This window comes from Acomys minous, assembly GCF_964271855.1.
Source record: "Acomys minous genome assembly, chromosome: 5".
In the NCBI taxonomy this organism is placed as follows: Eukaryota; Metazoa; Chordata; class Mammalia; order Rodentia; family Muridae; genus Acomys; species Acomys minous.
In genome coordinates, this window is record NC_140494.1 from 99,797,925 (window position 1) to 99,819,036 (window position 21,112).

Below are 21,112 nucleotides of genomic sequence, written 5' to 3' on the forward strand. Positions count from 1 at the left end.
CTTCCAGAAAGCTTCCTTAAGCCTATCTGGACCTTGCTGTGCCCACCATTTGATAACTTCTAAATAGTTTTGTTTTCAGCCATGTTTAGGGAGGACTAACATCTGTCAGTAATTCTGGAGGCAAACTTCCCTATCTCCCAATTTACTAACCCTCATTAAGTAAAAATGGACATAGGATCCTCAAGGCTGTCAAATACAAATAACCAAAACACTAAGAATGTAACATTTACATAATCCCTGATTTTGTGGTGGTTCTTCTTGCTATAGGTAGTTTATTGTATATATGTGTAATAATATAAATGTATATGTAAAAAATATTTAATAAAAAAGAAAAGGAAAAATGGACATAGGAGATGAAAATGTCCTATAGCACAGCCCTATAACTGTGCTGTCATGTCCTAAGCATACAGTAGACAGGGAAAGGTAACCTGCTCTGGTTCCAGGTATAGGACTCATTGTGTTTGGGTGACTATATTTACCTAAGAGCCTAGTCAAGCCCATGCACCACAGATCAGAGGGGTAAGCTCTTGAAGCAACCATTAAAGAAAATGCCAAATCTGGAAAACTCCTGACACTAAGTCACTTAGGGTAAGCTTGTCTCATGGACCAAATCTAACTCAAAGAGGGTTTGGAACTATTCATGAGCATAAATTTCTTTGTACATTTCAATACTTTAATAAGAAAAGAAAAGCAAACATTACATTCAAATCTCAGTGTTCAAAAATAGAATTTTACCCAACACAGCCACACAATTTCATTACAATACCATTTGAAGTCATTGCCTTTAAAGGTTGACAGTTGACTGAGTGTGACAAAAAAGTGAGCTAATTCCTGATACACACCCTAGGAAGTCTTTTACTAGTTTTTCTCTAACTGTATGTAGTTTATCCACAGAGATAAGCATTATGAATATTGTCTTTATGAACAGCCATTCTTGAATTAAGTTGTATCAAATAGGATGTGCAGATGATTCTTCTGAAAAGGACAAAACCTAAAAGATTTTCAACATGGAAAATTCCATGTGTTGAAATGCATTTAATATCTTTATATTATAGAATAGCAATAGCTAGCCTGCCATATTTTTAAAATGAGCTGAAAATTTTAGTTACTTTTACTTGGGGAAAATCATCTAACACTAAGGTTATTGTATATTAAAACATTAAATATCAAGGAAGCTATGGCGTTCCATGTCCACATGAAGCAGAGAATATAGCACTGTTGCAGTGTCAGCTGTTTGCACTTGTGATCATGTGGCTGGCTGGGAGCTGCTGCTGCCTAGCAACACAAAGAATGTTGTAACATTATTAGCCCAGGATCATACAAAACTTCATTGTTTGAAATAAAAATTTCTATGAAAATTTGAACCACCAAAAAGTCAAAATATTTTAAGTCAAATCATCATAGGATTTCTCTTATGTGTATAGTTCATTTGACTGACAAGGTCAGTGGCATTTAGTATCTGTTTTGTTTTTTGGTTTTTGGTTTTTGTTTTTGTTTTTGTTTTTTTTTTTTTTGCTTTGTTTTGTTTTGTTTTTGGCAGTGTTTTCTATTACAAATGCAATCACAACAGACAAGCTCAGACTTTAATTTGCACATGGCCCGAAGCATACTCCAGAGGAGTCACTGCTGTAAAATCTCTTTATTATTGTGTGTTTTTTCATCTTCTTTGTGAATGCACAATACAATTAAAAAGAACCTTTTCTTTGTGACTACTTATGCTGAGAATAGATTAATGCTCTGTTAATCTGTGTATACTCTCTATTTAAAGCATTATTATATTCCCTTTTATTTGCCCTTACATAGTTTATGTATTAATTACTTGCAATAAATGACATGAGTCCTTTATTGGACACATTTATTTTGTGTTTCTGTGTGTGCACATTCTAGTTTTTCAGCCATATTTTGTATTTTGTATTTTAAAGGTAATGTCTTTTGCTTAGAATTGTTAATAGAACATGCTTATCATTTTCCTTGTATTCTGTTTAATAAAATTTTCCCTTCCTCACAGGCAATAATAATACTCTCTCCTAATGTTTCTGTAATTGGCTTCTACTGTGGTGTGTGTGTGTGTGTGTGTGTGTGTGTGTGTGTGTGTGTGTGTGTGTGTTGTAAGAGAGTGAGATCAGGTTCAGCATTTGCAGGCAGAAATCCATCCAATTAGTTCCAAGTACTGAAATGTGACTTCACACAATGAACATGGTGTCCTCCATTTATATATTGCCTTTATTTTTTTCTCCAGGATGTTCTGGAAGAGATTTTACCTATATATTTGGTAAAATTTGTTTCTGTATATATGAGGTTTTGATCTTGTCTTGTTTTCTTTTCACATTTGCTATGATAAAGTATTTAACCAAAACAATTTAAGGGAGAAAGGACTTTTTCTATCTTGCAATTCAAGGGACAGTCAATCATTGTAGGGGGAAGTCAAGGCAGCAGGACCCTAAGGGATCTGATTACAGAGTCTCTTTCATCAGAAACAAAGAACAACAAGCTGATGGGTGCTTCTTCTCAGCTCAGTTTCTCCACTGTAAACACCTGGAACCCCCGACCCAGGGAAAGGACTAAGCATCGATAAGATGAGTTCTCCCATATAAATTGATGTAACTAAGATACTCCTCCACAGGCATGCCCAAAGGCCCATTTCTCAGATGTTTCTAGATTCTGTCAAGTTGACAAGTGTCACTAGCCTTCACAGATGCTATTGTATTATACTTAATTTTATTTCCAATATCATTTTGTTGCATATTGAGTGAGTTTTAAGCTCAACCCTTGGCAAATTCATTAATTAATATAAGTAGACTTGAGGAGATGATTTTCAATGTTTCATATATAACAATGACCATTATAAAATAGGAAAGGTATTTATACTTATTTTCCTTTACTCTTCATCATCTAGAAATCCCTGTCCAATGCTGAATGTGGTTAGACAAGTGTGTCTGGTTGCTTTGCCCTGATATCCATAAAATCCCTTCAATGTTCCCACATTAATCATAACGCCAGTATCTGAGTTTTTTTATTAATTTATGTATTTAATCACTTTACAGCTTGATCGCAGCCTCCTCGCTCCTCCCCTTCCAGCACCTCCTCCCATTTTACCCTTCATTTAATTGAGGAAATCAGTACTTTATTTAGTTAATGTGTGGGTCTTGAATGGGAGGTGGTAACTACTTAGACTAGGTCTGTCAATGCTATTGCTGGTTTTTCTTACTCTGTTAATATGAATACCTTGATGATTTTCAAACATTGAATTGAACTTTCAGTACCAATATACATCATGTGTCCTAATGGCATAAAATACTTTTGAGTGTTGCTGGACTCAGCTCACTGATACTTTGTTAAAAGCTTTTGCTTTTAAATCCATAAACTACATCAACCTGCAATGGTATTTTTGGCAATATCCTTCTCTGTTTCTGAGTCTGGTTGTATAAACTCAACTGCTCCTTGATTTCACTTTTTTAAACAGTTAGCTTGATATTTGCATTATTGCTTCTTTTAATGTTTAAAAGAATAAATAAAGCCATTTATGGTAGTATATTATTTTAATTATTATCTACATTGCAAGTTAATTATGAGAATAAAGCCATAAATTCATTTATCACTATGACTGTTTTGTAAATAGTGTCATTATGGGAAATTACAATGGTTGGTGTCAAGTAGTATCAAAGATGGAAGAGAGCTAAGTCTAGCTCTCCTCCAATCAGAGAAGAGCTCAATTATCTTATATTTACAGCTTAATTACTGGAAGTTTAGCACGTACTGGAATCTGACATTTCTCCTCACCTTGGCTGAGTTACACAGGACAGAGTGCTCATCGTCTGAAAAATACACTAATAATATTCTCCAGTCTCCTCTGTTCTGTTGCAGAGGTTAAATATGACTTCTTTGTGTGTGGAGCACCACAGGGAGGTCGTATATGTGAAGAGGAGAAAAAATTCTGCGTTCAAACATGTGAGATTTGCACTGATAAATGTTTTACATATTCAGAAGCAAAAGTTCTACTCTATATTCCCGCAGTATTATTCAAAAGGATCAAATTCTGCCAAATTTATTCATAACTTCATTGTATTATCAATCAGACTTCTATCAGACATTTTAGAGAATTAAATATCAAAACCAAAATCTGTTTTTGAAAATACAAAAAGGCTGATGAGTTAAATAGCTCAGCAAGAAAAGTCTTTGCCTTCACCAGCATAAGGACCAGAGTTGGAGATGCTCAAAACCAACTCGTAAGATGCAGGTGGACCTAGTGGCTAGCCTATAAGAGCAGCTTTCTGGTAAGCTGCCTCAGAGTAGCTGGCTAGCTACACCAGCAAGCTCCAAGCTCAGCCAGAGACTCTGCCTCAGTATTAAAGGTGGCTAGCTTTGGCAGAAGACACTGAACTTCAACCACAGGCCTCCATGATGTGACACACACGTGTATGTTCACCTGTAGACATACATTCATGAACACATCTGCTAAACCATACACGCACATGCACACCCTACACATACATATGCAAATGGGCTGAATGATAGAGATATGAAGTAATTTAAACTATATAAAATTACAGTTAGGAAGACAATGCCATATCATAATCAAGATAAACAAAAATAGGTTCACACAGGGGTGTCAATTTATATCAGCCAAGGTTCTAGTCAAGTCCATCTAATGACACAATACACACAGGACCATGAATGAATCTCAAAGTAATTATGTTGAAAAAAGAAACCAGGAAATGATTGCATACTGAAATTACTATAACATTCTTGAAAATCTCAAAAAAAACTTGAAAATTCAAATTTGCGAAGACGAAGGTATATTCCGTACTTGGGAATTCAGTGGACAGAGTTGATAAAAGGAATTGCAAGACACACTTGTTAAACATCATGGACAGAGCGACATGGTTTGCTTTTGTCTTCTTCTTATTTTGAAACTGACTTCATGAGCAAATATGTAAGTCACAATTATCTAATAGGTACTCAAAATGTACTATTTGTTGTTTAACAGTGACATACTGACAAAACTGTTAAAATTTTGATGGGAAAAAATGAACAAACTCACAATGGCTTACAAGACTGGAAATGAGTAGCTAAGAAGTTCAAATTTAGATCTGAACTGGAACCACATGTACATGTGTTCCTCCCACAGGTACACATTTATGGAAATGCTTTAAACCCTGGAGTATGTAATTTAATCATAGAAAGGAAGAAAAACATTGTTTTCCTTTATCCCTACATACAATATTCCAAAGTACCAAGTAGACTGAAAATAAAATAGGATGCTCCCAAATAGGGAAATGGTGAAAACGGGCTTATGTGAAGAAAACTTAAAATACTAAGGACAAGTGCTTAATTTTGATTTTGATAAAGCTACTTGATAATCTGAGAGGTTTTTAATTTTTTATATTTATACTGGAGGCAGTGAATAAGTTAAAAAATACATGATATGCATGAAGGAAATTGTCTACATGTTACTCAATACTATGCAGAATGAATATACATCGACAAACACTGTATGTTTGCCATATACATATACTTACATCATATACAAACATTGCTAAATGTTTGGTGTTTATTACTGATGCATTATTAATATCCCTGACACTCAAGGGGGAAGTTTCTCTTTGTTTTACGCACCTGAGGGATTAAGAGGATGGCTGTTTCTATATTGCTAACAGGTATGGATTTGGTAATTATTTTCCCTTTAGAGCCCAGCTACTGACATGGCAGGCCCCTGAGGAGAACAGGTTCATAGTCATCTTCTCTGGCTCAAATAGATCTGAATGGAATTTTCTCTTAATAGATTGGGAGGCCACGGGATCGCTCTTCATTCTCTGCTTAAAAGTCCTCTTTTTCTTCAGTGAAATCCATGAAATCTTATGTCTAGTCGACTTCAGTATATTTTCCAGTATCTGGAAGATATTGGACTTGGTATTTGAGGATCAAGTTTTTTGAAATTGTGTGTGTTTGCATACAAATACTTCATGAAACTAAAATTAAAATCATATATTACCAGCAACAATTGCCCTGATGATAATATTCAGGTGAGTCATGGCTTTGATAAGATATTGTAGTTGAATTTTAACTTTAGGAAGTGGTTAAAAATTCTTATTATTCTCCCTAAATCAGCCTGAGGACACCTTAAAGGAATAAAGTCCCATTTCCTCTAAGGGGGTTGGATAGGTTTCTGTTTACTCTCTTGGTCTACAGATGTTTATTTTCATTGGGAGTTTGTTACAAGTATTATTGTTCTTTTTACAGAGAGGAAAGTAGGTTTGACTCAGGGATGTCTCTCTTTTCCTTTGTCATTCTTTTCTAGGTAAGGAGTTAGGAGCTGAAAAGAAAGAAAAGAGGATATAGAAATATAGAGGGAGGACAGAACAAAAGAAATCTACTACTCATCTCAATGCCTTAATTGTTACTCACAAATAAGAAATTTTTTTTAATTCAATGGAGTTGAATTTTGTGTATTGATTCAAATCATGGTCATGTCAAAAACTACTCTAATTTTATCACAAGAATATATATTCTAGGTCTAATAGATAGATATGATTCTATAGCTATATAAGGTAAAATAGTTAAATAAGGTCTTCAAAAGCCTCAGAGACCTACAGAATATGCATTTAAAGATGTTTTTTATTATTCTAAAGATTCTTTAAAAACAAATCTCACTTCTTACAGAGTTTCCTCATCTAACCTTCTTAGCTATTCCACACCACCCCAACATTGCTTTACTCTAAGTAAAAACTGCTGTGTTTTGCTTACACTAGCCCTTAACTTTTCTATTCTAAATTTTCTGTTTCTTGTTGTATTAGTTTCCTCTCTTAGAGGGTAGGGTTTTGGGGGAATAGAGCTGTGTCTCATTTAATATTGCAACTTTAGAAGGTAGAAGCCTCCCAGGAGCCTTGGGTGAGCAAGTGAGTAAACCATCACAGAAGCCACAAGCTGTAGGAATTACGCTTCCTTCCAGATAAGGAAACCGAAGTTTACACAAGAGAAGTGACACCTTCAGCACCACAAGGAAGGGAGGTGACCATGCTTGAAGCAGAATCCGGTTCCGTTTGACTTACATCTTGAGTCCATTACCAACAGCATGATCAAAATATGATAACACAAGAAAGTCTAGAATAGATGCTATTAAAAAGTTCAACATAGACTTGGAATCAAAACAAAAGAAATTTCATGAAATCACAATTTACCTGGTGGCTGAGATTTTTCTTGAAAAAAGATAACTGTTGTATGGTAAAAGAGTGGCTATGAGAATGTGAGACTAGGAACACTTCCAACATTAGCAAGGGGGAAACCTCTAAAACATCAGTTATCTTTCCTTGCCAGAGATCATTATTTAAGAATTGCTAGAAAATAAGGCTATTCACCTAATGGCTTAGTGTTGTTTCTTATAGACCTTCATGACTGCGGCATTGTTCTGGACCAGACCTAGTCTTAGTAATTCAGTTATATTTTATCACAGCCTTTGTAACCAGAGGCTGGTTTTCTTATAAGCTTACTCATTCATTTCAAAGAGGAAATGTTTTATTTCATGTAGTGGTCTGAAACTACAGATGTCTACATGCTCATTGTTCCGTAACAAGTTTCTATTGTAGGACACACGGGACTTTTGGCCACAGGTTAACCTCGGTATGTAAATGTGTCCATGTGTATTTTCTACTATGATATTTTCCACCTAAAAGTGATTTAAAGGTCAATGCAACCTTATTTAAAGAAGGGAAGATGACAAAATGTTGTTACTATTTAGTAAAGTGTCCAGCAGACTGGCAAAATGCAATCCTAGATCACAAGAAAAACAATATTAGAGGAAACTGTTGAGAAGTAAGAACAATGGGAATAACGCAGAAGTTACCATCACCCTGTGCTTATTCTCAGAAGGAAACTGTGGTGGGGTATGTGTTTTGTTTTGGTTTTGTTCTGTTTTTTAATAATATAGGCAGAGACGTAAGACCTGGACCTAACATTCACTAAAAGATTTGCGGAAATTTATATAAATAAATGTATGTAATGTGGGGAAAATAATGTTACCTTCAGGCAAAACTAAGATTCCCTGGTTTCTCGTTTGTGAGGCAAATTATGTTCTTATATGTGTTCTTCTGCAGCCTCTGGCACACCGTACATGTGCCTTCAATACTGTGCCTGCCACAAGGGCACCTACTGGGTGGGTGCTTTTTCTTCCCTTCCCACTTTCCTTTGGCACAAGACCTGCTCACAGTGCCTTCTATCCACCATGTCCAAAAGGCCTTTCTTCTTCTCACATCCCTATGGCTCATGAGCAGCAGCACGAAAAATCAAATTCAAGACCAGAAGTGCAGAAGGGAGGTGGAAAGCTTAAAAGGAAGCAAAACCATTGTAGTTAGAGCCAGGGACTGAGTGAGCTAAGTGGAGGGGAATCTCAGGGGTCATCAATAAGGTCAGAGATGACAGCTGGTGCAGACAGAACCCATCAGATGGAAGAACTTCTCTGAGCGGTCGCTCCTGCAAGGTGCTTGAATAACAGAGTTACTCTTCTTTTACAGGAAAAAAATAGAGTTCATTTGTGGGGAGACAGCAGGAGTCTCACACTTAAATGTCACAAGAGGATAACAAAGCAGAAAGCCAATGGTTCTCACTTCTCAGTGCGTGTCATAAAAACGAAGCCAAATGAAGTGTAATCTTGATGACGGATGATACTCAAAACAGTACCGTTAGATTGTTAGGTTTGCATTCAAAGCTTCTCTTCTATTGAAAACATGCTATTTGTCAAACAGCACAACTGTTAAATACTAATAGTTGATAATGTTCACCTCTTTCCATTGAACCACTCAGCTCATCACAGCTGGGAGAAGAATGGGCCCAAGAAATCACTCTGCAGCAGCCTCGTTTGTCCTTGAGGGGTTAACAGACCAGCAGGGGCTCCAGATCCCACTCTTCTCCCTGTTTCTGTTGATCTATGTGGCCTCCCTGGCAGGAAACATGGGCTTAGTCTTTTTAATCAGGGTTAGCTCTCAGCTTCACACACCCATGTATTATTTTCTCAGTAACCTGTCCTTCATCGACCTCTGCTATTCCTCCGTTATAATCCCCAAGATGTTGGTGAACTTTGTATCAGAAAAGAATTTCACATCCTTTCCCGAATGCATGGCCCAGCTGTTTCTGTTCTCTTTCTTTGGTATTGATGACTCCTACATGCTAACGGCCATGGCATATGATCGTTATGTTGCCATTTGCAACCCCTTGCTCTATAATGTCACCATGTCCCACAGAGTCTGTGTGCTGCTGTCCACTGCTGTGTATGCTATGGGGGCCTTTGGGGCCACAGTTCACACCAGCTACATATCCAGCCGCGTCTTCTGTGGAACTAATGTCATTCACCATTACTTCTGCGACATCCTCCCTCTTCTGAACATAGCTTGCTCTAGAGACTATACCAAGGAGTTTTGGGTGATGATGCTGGTTGGATTTAATGTTTTTGCAAGTGTGCTTGCCATCTTCATTTCTTATGCCTTCATCCTTGCCAGCATCCTTCGAATACGCTCAGCTGAAGGAAGGTCCAAAGCCTTCAGTACCTGCAGTTCCCACCTTGCAGCTGTTGGAGTCTTCTATGGCTCCATCATCTTCATGTATTTTAAACCATCGACCGGTGACACAACCCAGGAGAAAGTGGCTTCTGTCTTTTACACCACAGTGATTCCCATGCTTAATCCCCTTATATACAGCCTGAGGAACAAAGATGTCAAAGAAGCCATTAAAAGGGCTATGAACAGTGGGCTACTCTCTCAGTCTGTGTAGGAAAAAAAAACCGTTAAGCTAGAAATTTAAATTTTCATTTTGCCTTTTAAATTGTCTTAGTTGTGAGAATAACTATTTCAAGTTGAAGAGTCATCTCAAAATAAGATGTCTGTGTGGTTTATTTTTGGTGACCCTCTCTTCACCATCTTAGCGCCTCTATACCTAACATGGTGTCTTTACAGTCTCTCTAGTCTCTCTAGCTACTTTCTTACCTACTGGTATATAAATGTATATGTATGTATATGTATATGTATACCTGCGTCTGTGTGTGTGTGTATACTCACCAAGTACTGATAAGAAAAAAGTAAGACAAGTAAAAACTGAGAGATCTTCTGTGAAAAAGTTATGTTTATTTTATAAAATTTAAAAGTTACATTTATTGATCTGTGGAAGGAGGGATACCATGACAAGAGTATAGGAAGACAAGGTAAGAGAATTGACTCTCTCCTTCTCCCAGGTAGGTTCTGGAGTTCACAGCATTAGGCTTTGTGACAAGCTCCTAACTCTCTAAGACATCTCAATGGCTTACAGGCATATTTTAAATGATAAATATATAAGCATGAAGGCTGAGGAACAAGACTATGAAACTGAAGAGTCAGAATTCAAAGTCAGTGAGAAGAGACAGAAATCTGGATATATCCACTTGTGTCTTTGATTGTAAGGGAAGAGTTACAATGGAAAATCACTTCAATGCTTTTTACTTTAAAACTAGAATGTTAGAACGGCAATTTCTAGTGGCACAGGAAATTGTGGAGGATCCTATTTGTGGACACATTCAGTTAACAACAATGATGGTTACATCTTCTTCATCTAAACTACACTTTAAGGAATCGCATGTATTTCACTTTGTATTTGTTTTTTGTTTTTATTTTATTTTATTTTTTATTAATTTATTCTTGTTACATCTCAATGGTTATCCCATCCCTTGTATCCTCCCATTCTTCCCTCCCTCCCATTTTCCCCTTATTCCCCTCCCCTATGACTGTTCCTGAGGGGGATTACCTCTCCCTGTATATGCTCATAGGGTATCAAGTCTCTTCTTGGTAACCTACTGTCCTTCCTCTGAGTGCCACCAGGTCTCCCCCTCCAGGGGACATGGTCAAATGTGAGGCACCAGAGTACATGAGAAAGTCATATACCACTCTCCACTCAACTGTGGAAAATGTTCTGACCATTGGCTAGATCTAGGTAGAGGTTTAAAGTTTACCGCCTGTATTGTCCTTGGCTGGTACCTTAGTTTGAGTGGGACCCCTGGGCCCAAATCTGCCTATCATAATGTTCTACTTGTAGGTTTCTAGGACCCTCTGGATCCTTCTACTTTGCTATTCTCCCATGCTTCTCTCATCTAGAGTCCCAATAGGATGTCCTCCCCTCTGTCCCAGTTTCCTGGTAAGTGAAGGCTTTTGTGGGACATGCCCCTTGGGCTAATATGCAGATATCAGTGAGTATATACCATTTGAGTTTTTCTGCTTCTGGGTTAACTCACTAAGATCAAAAATTCAAGTGACACCACATGCTGGTGAGGATGTGGGGAGAAAGGAACACTCCTTCATTGCTGTTGGGAATGCAAACTAGTACAGCCACTTTGGAAATCTATCTGGTGCTATCTCAGAAAAATGGGAATAGGGCTTCCTCAAGACCCAGCTATTTCACTCCTTGGAATATACCCAGAAGATGCTCCAGCACACAACAAGAAAATTTGCTCAACCATGTTCATAGCAGCCTTATTCATAATAGCCAGAACATAGAAATAGCCTAAGTGTCCATCAGTAGAAGAATGGATAAAGAAACTGTGGTACATATACACTATGGAATAATACTCAGCTATTAAAAACAAGGAATTCCCCCAAAATTTGTGGATAAATGGATTGAGCTAGAAATGATCACTTTGTATTTGTATACCAGCACAAACTATTGAAGCAAAAACTTTTTCCAGGAGAAAAACTAGTAAGAATTAATAAAACTATAGAAAGTGAGTGTGAGCAGGGCACTGGAGGGTATATATTACCTAAATAACTCCCATATTTCAAGAAGAGCCTTCCCCTGAAATGCGATTGGAACCAACATTTTTTAAAAATTCAACACAGTGACTCAGAGTTGGAAAGAGCAGGAAGACATGGGAACAAAATCATGTGCTGTCACCTGCTTAGTGCTATATCTGAATGTATCAGAAGAGAGTTATCATATTAGGATTTAGGAAATCCACACCAATAGTTTTCAGACATCCCTATCTACCTTGGCTGATTTCTTTTTTTCTCTCTCTCTCTCTCCTTTATTAATTTATTCTTGTTATATCTCAATGGTTATCCCATCCCTTGTATCCTCCCATTCTTCCCTCCCTCCCATTTTCCCCTTATTCCCCTCCCCTATGACTGTTCCTGAGGGGGATTACCTCTCCCTGTATATGCTCATAGGGTATCAAGTCTCTTCTTGGTAACCTGCTGTCCTTCCTCTGAGTGCCACCAGGTCTCCCCCTCCAGGGGACATGGTCAAAGGTGAGGCACCAGAGTATGTGAGAAAGTCATATCCCACTCTCCACTCTACTGTGGAGAGTGTTCTGTCCATTGGCTAGATCTGGGTAGGGGTTTAAGGTTTACCACCTGTATTGTCCTTGGCTGGTGCCTTAGTTTGAGCGGGACCCCTGTGCCCAAATCTGCCTATCATAATGTTCTACTTGTAGGCTTCTAGGACCCTCTGGATCCTTCTACTTTGCCATTCTCCCATGATTCTCTCATCTAGAGTCCCATAGAAGCCCCAGTGGCCTAATGGATAAGGCATTGGCTGATTTCTATACAGTTTATTTGTGGTCATTTCTTTCAGTGTACAAGAAGTCACCTTGTTTAGTGAATCGTAGAAACAAAATAAGTGAGGTCGTCCAGCATACACCTCCTTATGTCACTCACGGGATGGAGACCTATGTGCCTCCTTCATGACACTCATGTCAACTGTAGCTTAATACTGTTTCTGATGAGAGTTAGGAATTTCTGTCTGCCCAGCTAGAAGGTAAGCACTCTGATAATCGTGGGCATGTGTGTCTTTTACATTCTGTCCCCAATTCCTAGAACAATAAATGATGCAAAGCTTCATAAGCAATGACATGTGAATAAATGAATGAATTTATGTGCATAAAAATATAAACAAAAGTAAAATCAATAAAGATGTATTTGTATCCAAATCCTTAGATACTGCACTCCTCTGAAAATGAATCTGCTTGGACTCGGTTTCTTGTGGGTTTTTTGTAATTATCCAAATGAATTTCTCTAGCTGCTTGAGGATTATTCTCAGACTACATGACAAGAAGAGAACTAGAATAAAAAGGAAACAGTGTAACTCAACAATTAGCTTAATAAATATATTAAATACCATAAATTTGGCTTATGTCACCAGGGCCTGAAAAGATGGCTCAGTGGTTAAGAGCACTGTCTGCTCTTTCAGAGGTCCTGAGTTCAATTCCTAGCAGCCACATGATGCCTCACAAGATGTGAGAGGAAGACTATTAGTAGCAGATCCCAAATGCCACTTGGAGAGCCCAGAGGTCCCATGATAGATCAAAGAGGTCTGTCTATGGATGGTAGAGGAAGTAGAGAGTCTCAAGTGATGGAGGCTCAGCCCATGGAAACTGAGGTCTTGGAGCCATGAGGAATGGAGGGAAGAATGGAGACCTGTGCAGTAGAAAACAGACGGATGGAAGCAAGAGCCATAGATGCAAGAGGACTAGAGATGATGGATCCTGGTCCTAAATCCAGGGGTCTTATTACTGATGGAATCCAGGGTCCTAGCCTCATTAATATGGGGGGGCAGGTGGCCCTCAGGGACCTAGACAGGTTCCAAACATTTTGGGAGTGGGAAATCCTAAAGGTGGCATGCAGGGAGGCAGCTATACAAGGAGCAGGGATGCAGGGCATAGGTGTACAAGGAGGAGGGATGCAGGAACAGGTATACAAGGAGCAGGGATGCAGGGAGCAGGCCTGCAAGGAATGAGTAAACAAGATGGAGGTCAGCCTAGCAATTTTAGTCCTGGGCAAATCCCAGTGACTCCACAAGATCAAAAAAAAAAAAAGCAGCTTTAATCATTCAGGTTCTTCCCCTGACTGTAGACCAGGTTGCCAGGCTGCCTCCTGAGCAAAGACAGAGTATCTTGACTTTAAAGGAACAAATCAGAAATCCACTTCTTGAAAGGTTTTAAATCAAGAAGTACTTAGTTCCTCCTTCAGGGTTTATTGTGTGGCATGAAGTAGGTGCAAAAAGCTGTCTTCTGTGTTTGAATACTTTAATGATTTCAAGTTGCCTTCTCTCTAGACCTTAGTCTTATTTCTAGTCTTTTCACTTTCTGTTTTCTTTTTTTATATTTGATTGAGGGTGGGAAGTGGAGGGAGTGGGCCTGTCCGCATTGTCACTTTTACTGCATTAGGTACCCTGAAAATGACTACATCATACCAAATAAGGGTATGGGGAAGATACAGCAATACCAACATGTCTGCTCTTTGTTAACTGCATTTTTAAAATACTAAAACTGTGTGAACTACAAAAAAAAAATGAAAGTGGCCATTACCAGTAGTGATGTGCTAAGATAGTTTATAGAGGATTGGTTGTATATTGGACTGAATGTTGAAATGTTAAGATACTCTTTTTCATAAGCCAAACTAAAAATTCTGTTTTAGAGGCATTATAGCACTGTATTAATTAATAACATTTTAGTTATTTTGGAATCATTTTGAAATATTAGAGGTAACTGTGGTAAAATAGGTAGCAGTGAGGTTGTTATTTTTTTAAAGCATTGTTGTCTATTAAAAAGATAATGCTTCATTTATCTGACTTTTGAGACTATTAATCTTCTTGGCTGGTCCCAACTGTGATGATTTTGCAGGCTAGTTGTAGTGTCAGCTGACGTACAAAGTCTCCTCTGGTGAGACACAAGTAATCTCCTAATACATTTCTTGAAATTTTTCTTAAGCCCCAAGTCTGGCTGTGAGTAATTTTCTCACATGATGGGAAAGAGTCAGTAGACATGGGGTTAGACTTAGCTGCATGTGGAGGTTTTATTCAGTAAAGCTCCCAGATTCCCGATAAACTATTGTCCACACGCAGGTGCAATCCATTTGGTCAGCAGGGATCAGAAGTTAAAAATCTTAGTCTTTACGTTCAATGTGCCTTACAGTTTAATTACCTTAATAAACTACGCTCTTATCATCATCTTACTAGAACTGAGGCCCAAGTGAACTGACAACTCTGCTCAGTTAACTTACTATTTTATTTCTTCATTCCTGTGAGATATATTTTAAAATAAGGAATGTGGAGTTTACTGTGTTTACTTTAGGGCTAGCATCTTATATTTCAGCTTTAAGTGTGCGGCACCTAGACATTGTGTCAAATCCAGTTAAGGAGGAGAGACAAGCACTAGTTCCCACTTGACAAAGAGGCCTTAGGGAAAGAGCTGGCCCAAGGGATGGTTTTCCCCTTGCAAAGTTCATGCATTTTTTAAGTGTATAGAATTTTCATTGCTAGGCTATTCTTCAGTTTAGTTTTTTGTGCTAGCGTTAAGCTTCTGTGTCTCCCCTGGCACCCCTATCCTGGAGTTGGTTAGTGTTCTTTACCTTTGTGCTATTTCTGGCTAATTTCAATTGCTTGTTTCTTTTGAAATTGTGGTTGCTAGCTCCAACCTTCTCATTGACTGATCTTACACTCTTTGCTACAAGAAAGTCTCTGCTATGTTTAATAAAGATTTAAAAAGTTGTATAATGTAAAAAAAAAAATCTTCTCCTTCTACCAATCTGAGAAATAAATATTTCATTGGGTGTTTGTAGCGCATGTTCGTTATCCACTCATCAGTTGCGGAACACCTAGGTTGTTTCCAGTTTCAGGCTATTATGAATAGAGCAGCAATAAGAGCGATGAAATGGGCCTTAGTTCTTCCTCCACCGATTTCCTCAGACATTCCTTCCAGGCCAACTCTAGTCCATTTTTCACGTCTCACTGACCCTACAGTACTTTAAAAATTTGAATACATTAAATGTTCAAGGTCCATTGAAAATATACAAAGTCATATTGGTGGTGTCGTCAGGGGCAGAACATATGGCAGTCCTTTTTTCATCCTAACTTGATACCTGCCTTGGTGGCCAAAGTTGTCTTATGTCTAAAACACATAAATCAAATCCAAACCACACAGCACAGAAGGAAGAAGACAGAGAACTCAGACCACCATGCCACCGAGAGACCTGCCTTCCAGCACATTACACAGGAAGGCCATAGACACCCACTTGCTGACATGCCATGCCATACAGCTCAAATAGAGGGTGTTGACTAGCCCTATCCCTCAGCCAGGCATGCAACAGGAGCCACCATAATGTGCTGGTATGTGGTGATAAGATGGGAGAAAAAGAGAGGTGGTATAAGCATATAAAGGGGGAGGAGGACCCCGTCAGTCACAGTCATAGGGGAGGGGAGTAAGGGGGAAATGGGAGGGACGGAGGAATGGGAGGATACAAGGGATGGGATAGCAAGTGAGATGTAATATGAATACATTAATAAAATATATTTAAAAAGAAAGAGAAGTGGAGTAGCTTGAGCATTATAAAGAGAGACAGAGCTGGAGACTCGAGGGTGGAATGGAGTAGCGTGTTATGAATGGCCAACCCCACCACCTGGGGCCATGGTGAGGTTATACCCTGAGCTGCCACTAAAAACCCTGTCTGAGACTGTGGCTAAACAGCAGCAGGAGTTGGTGTCAATGTCCTTGACTCATATTACCACTAGAGACCCTGGGGATGTCCCTCATCAGAACATCCACCAGGACCACAGGATGTCCACAGGCTGTGCATGATTGACCCTGCCCCTCACTGGGGCAGCAGTGGGAGCATTCAGGAAAACAGGCCCTGCACCTCACCCAGGCAGCACAGTGGAGCTAGTCCTGGCAGCAAGGGTGTGTGTGAGCTAGCACCAAGGGTGTGAGTGGAAGACCTGACCTGCCACTTGTATGCCATGAGGTCGCATGGGCACTAGCTGAATCCTGCCTCCTTTGCCACCTCCACAGTCAGGAAAATTGCCGACAGGGTCATGAGTCAGGAGGGCTATCCCTCCCCCTCACCAGCTGCAGCACTCAGGAGAGTGGGCCCTGCATTTTGCCTTGGCAGCACAGTAGTGCTGGCCCTGGTTGAGGGGGGCACAAGTGAGCCAACCCTGAGGGCAAGAGCACTGGAGAGCTGACCCCACCACTCCTCTGCCATGAGGTGGCAGGGCCTGGGGGAGATGCCCTCTACCTACCTCATCACCGCTTGTCTCCTCAAGTAGTCAGGAGAGCTGACCCTGAAGTCATAAGAGTGGGTGAGCTAGTCTTGCTCCTTGCCCACTGCAGCACTCAAGAGAGCAGACCCTGCACCTCATCTGAGCAGCACAGTAGTTAGCTCTGGTGGAGGGGACGCAAGTGAGCCAGCTTGATGGTGAGAGCATAGGAGAACTGGCCTCACCACACATCTTGTGTGAGGTGGCATGGATGCTGGGGTGATGCTCTTCCCCTCTCCCCATCACTACCTGCAATAGCAAGAGAACTGACCATGATGTCATGAGAGCAGAAAATCTAGCCCTGCCCCCTCACTGACTGTCACACTCAAGACAGTAGACCTCCAGCCTTCACTGGACAACAGAGTAGATCTAACCCTGAAGGTGTGGATGTCAGTGAGTCTCTCTCTCTCTCTCTCTCTCTCTCTCTCTCTCTCTCTCTCTCTCTCTCTCTCTCTCTCTCTCTCTCTCTCTCTCTCCCTGGCATGAAAGCAGGGGAGCTGACCCTGCTTCCTGCTGTTGGCAGCACTAGGTGGCCTAGTAAGGCTGTGCTGGAAAACTTGCCCTGGTGGTGCAGGTAAGAGAGAGTCATCAGGCTGACCACCTCCACTACCACCCAGGCTTAGATCCAGGGCTCAGAATTGGCCCACCCCAAAATCTATATTATCTGTGGATGGTTGGGGTTGGGACATGTGAAAAGGTCAGTCATGCTGTTCCAAGGCTACAGGATCTTCAGGACACAGGGCAACAACGGGATAACCTGCAGGAGGCCCAATGGGGATCTAATATCGATGATGTCACCGAAGCCAGAGCTCTCAAAACAGACCAATTGCAATGCACATTTGAAGGGAAGATGTGTGAACAGGGGGATAGAGTGTGGAACACAGTGTGACATGCTACAGCATCCACAGTGAAATGGTTTCTATGCCTTCTTTTGTTGTTGTTTGCTTGCTTGCTTGTGTATTTTATTGGGGGGTGCAAGGGTGAAGGGCAGATATGAGGGGAAGGGAAGATTAGTGAGACTGAGGTGCATGATATGAAACTCAAATCAATAAGAAGTACACACACACACACACACACACACACACACACACACATACACACACACACTATCCTGGGTTCCTAGAAAATCAAAGACAACACAGATACTTTTTTTATTCCGAGTGAGAAGAATCAGGGCAAAGTTACACTCAAATCCAAGAAAACCAACATCCAGCCTTGTAAATAAAGTCTTGTAGCCCAAAGCCTAATGTGTTGGTCTCACTCACTTCTGGGCTGCAGAAAGCATGACTGCTCACAGCTTATGTCATAGACTCCTGCTGACTCAACTGTAAACCTGCCACTGTCTCGTGTTCACCCCCACTCTTGGGGTCTCCCACACCCTGAGTCTCCACGGCAGGTGAAGCTGCACCTTCAAGAATAGGGCCTCTCTTCGAGAACTCCAACTAGGTGCTGAGCCTCTTCTGCTCTCCGTGACCCCTTCTCGCCTTCCAAACCAGTATCAAGTGGGAGACATCTTCACCGTACCCAGTTAAGCTGCAAGTTTCAGCAAGTTAGAAGCTGGAGAAATTGGATATTTTCCATTTGTGGATCAAGTTAATCATTCTAACCATCTGACAGAGGTGAAAGTGACTTAGGTTGCTTTTTCTTGTAGTTGCTGCCATTTTCTTGCTCACACTTGCTCTTAGTTAATTTCTTTTTGGTCTAATTTAATTGATTATTTTTTTCTTCATTAACTCTAGTTATTTCTTATTCTACTCTGATATTTATCATTTCCCTTTTCCTGCTTCATTGGCTGATTTTGTTTTCCTCTTATTTTTCAGGTTTGTCATCCAAATCTAACTTATTGATTTAAGGACTTTCGTAGCCTCTAACACTGCAAGCACCTTTAAATAAAAATATTTTAAGAGATTTCTATGTTTTTGGTAAGGCTGTTAACATTCTGTTGAAGATACAAAGCCAAGATGACAAGATTATAGTTATGATGCAAAGTTATGTCTATCATTGCTGTGCATGTGCTATTAATTTAAATTACAGCCAATGCATGGTGACACATGCCTGTAATATGGGCATTATAGAGGCTGAGACAAGTAGGTGCGTACATAGCCAGCCAGAGCTACAGAGCATGACCCTGCCACAAACAAAACCAAAGTAAATGTATAAACAAACGTAAGACTGAAATCACAATTATGTTAATTTTCATATAATTTTGTTCCTGTCCTTATGGATTTTTCCTTTCACTGAGTGCATACAAATGTGAATAATTCACAAATTAAAAATTATTTTGTGAATGTATCATACCTCGTTTAAGTACTACTGTGTGTCTGCAAAGCTAGATAAACAGTATCCTCTTACATCTAAGCATTTCTAAATTATACATAAGCATTTCAAACATCTTACTATACACAAAAACCCAGTTATGAAATCTGTGTTCACGCATTTTCATATCTTTTGAGTGACAACTTCTGGATAAGATTTAAAGAATAAACTTCTGTGTCAAAAATAACTAACAGGGCCGGAGAGACAGCTCATCAGGCAAGGGTATCTGTCTCTAAGATCAACAACCTGAGGTCAATTCCCAGAATTCATATGATGAGATGAGAGCACCAGCTCAGTCAAGTTATCCTCTGACCTCCACACATATCCATGCACCTGCACATGCGTGTGCGTACGCACGCGCGCGCGCACACACACACACACACACACACACAATGTAAAATTACTTAGAGGTAACTGTAGATGATTTTATTAGATACTGTTGAATTCGTCTATGTCACTTTTAACAATTTCTGTCCCCAACAAATTTTCGAGAACTCATTTTTACTCATACTTTTATTAATGTTTTGTTTTTCATTGCACAATTAAATGCCTGAGAATTTTTTGTACTGAATCCCAATATGAACTCTGTACAGAATATATGGCACAGCGTGTGAAAACTTCGCAGATAGCATCAGCAAGCAGAAAGGAGAGAATAACACAAGGACCACTGGAGATCAGAGTCAGTTACACTGAGAGCTTATGTTACAGCTGTTTCTGCTTTTATCTTAATAGTTAATTAAATATGTGAGGTTTCTTTCTTTGTTTGTTTTTCAAGAAATGGTTTCTTTGTGTAGCCCTGGCTGTCCTGGAATTTGCTTTGTAGACCAGGCTGGCCTCAAACACACATAGATATGCCTGTCTCTGCTTCTGGAGGGCTGGGACTAAAGGTGTGTGCCACCATACCACACCTGGCAATAACATTTCTTTTTAATGCCCTGAAATATAGTTCAGCTTTATCAAAACTATATCCCACAGCCTGTTATAGATACCCACTACTCATCTTTTGTCATTCATTTGCTAATATGTTTTGTCTATTTTTTAGATTTAGTGGGGAAATTGTGGTTAGAAATTCCATTTATTCTTCTTTATCTAAAGGCAATCTAAGGCTGGTGGCCTCCTTTACTGAAACACACCATCTCTTCTCAGATGGTGTTTATATATTTCAATTCCAAAGGATTTGATTCTGTTTTTGGATGTTATCTACCGCACACACTATATTTGATGCAGTAATAACCTTTTCTAAAATTTTGGAATGCTTGTATTTCTCTTGTATCTTTTCTACTTATGAGTATTTTCTAGCTACTTTTGCCATTTGAAAAATAAGTCTTTTACGGCCTGTACTGTCCTTGGTCTGTGCCATAGTTTGAGCGGGACCCCTGAACCCAAATCTGCCTATCATAATGTTCTACTTGTGGGTTTCTAGGACCCTCTGGATCCTTCTACTTTGCTCTTCTCTCATGCTTCTCTCATCTAGGGTCCCAATAGGATGTCTGTCCTCCCCTCTGTCCCAGTTTCCTGGTAAGTGAAGACTTTCATGGGACATGCTCCTAGATCTAGCCAATGGACAGGACATTCTCCACAGTTGAGTGGAGAGTGGGGTATGATTTTCACACGTACTCTGGTGCCTCATATTTGACCATGTGCCCTGGAGGGGGAGATCTGGTGGCACTCAGAGGAAGGATAGCAGGCTACCAAGAAGAGACTTGATGCCCTATGAGCATATAAAGGGGGAGGAAGTCCCCCTTAGGCACAGTCATAG

The 21,112-nt window shown here is 39.7% G+C and overlaps 1 protein-coding gene across 1 annotated transcript; it reads left to right on the forward strand.

The window, feature by feature from the left end:
* Positions 1-8,817: 8,817 nt before the first annotated feature.
* On the forward strand, positions 8,818-9,759 carry LOC311598436 (olfactory receptor 8D1-like; the record flags this gene model as incomplete). The annotated part of the gene is made up of 1 exon (XM_084783482.1): positions 8,818-9,759. The coding sequence occupies one exon, from the start codon at positions 8,818-8,820 to the stop codon at positions 9,757-9,759; it is 942 nt and encodes a 313-aa protein (XP_084639608.1).
* Positions 9,760-21,112: the final 11,353 nt, after the last annotated feature.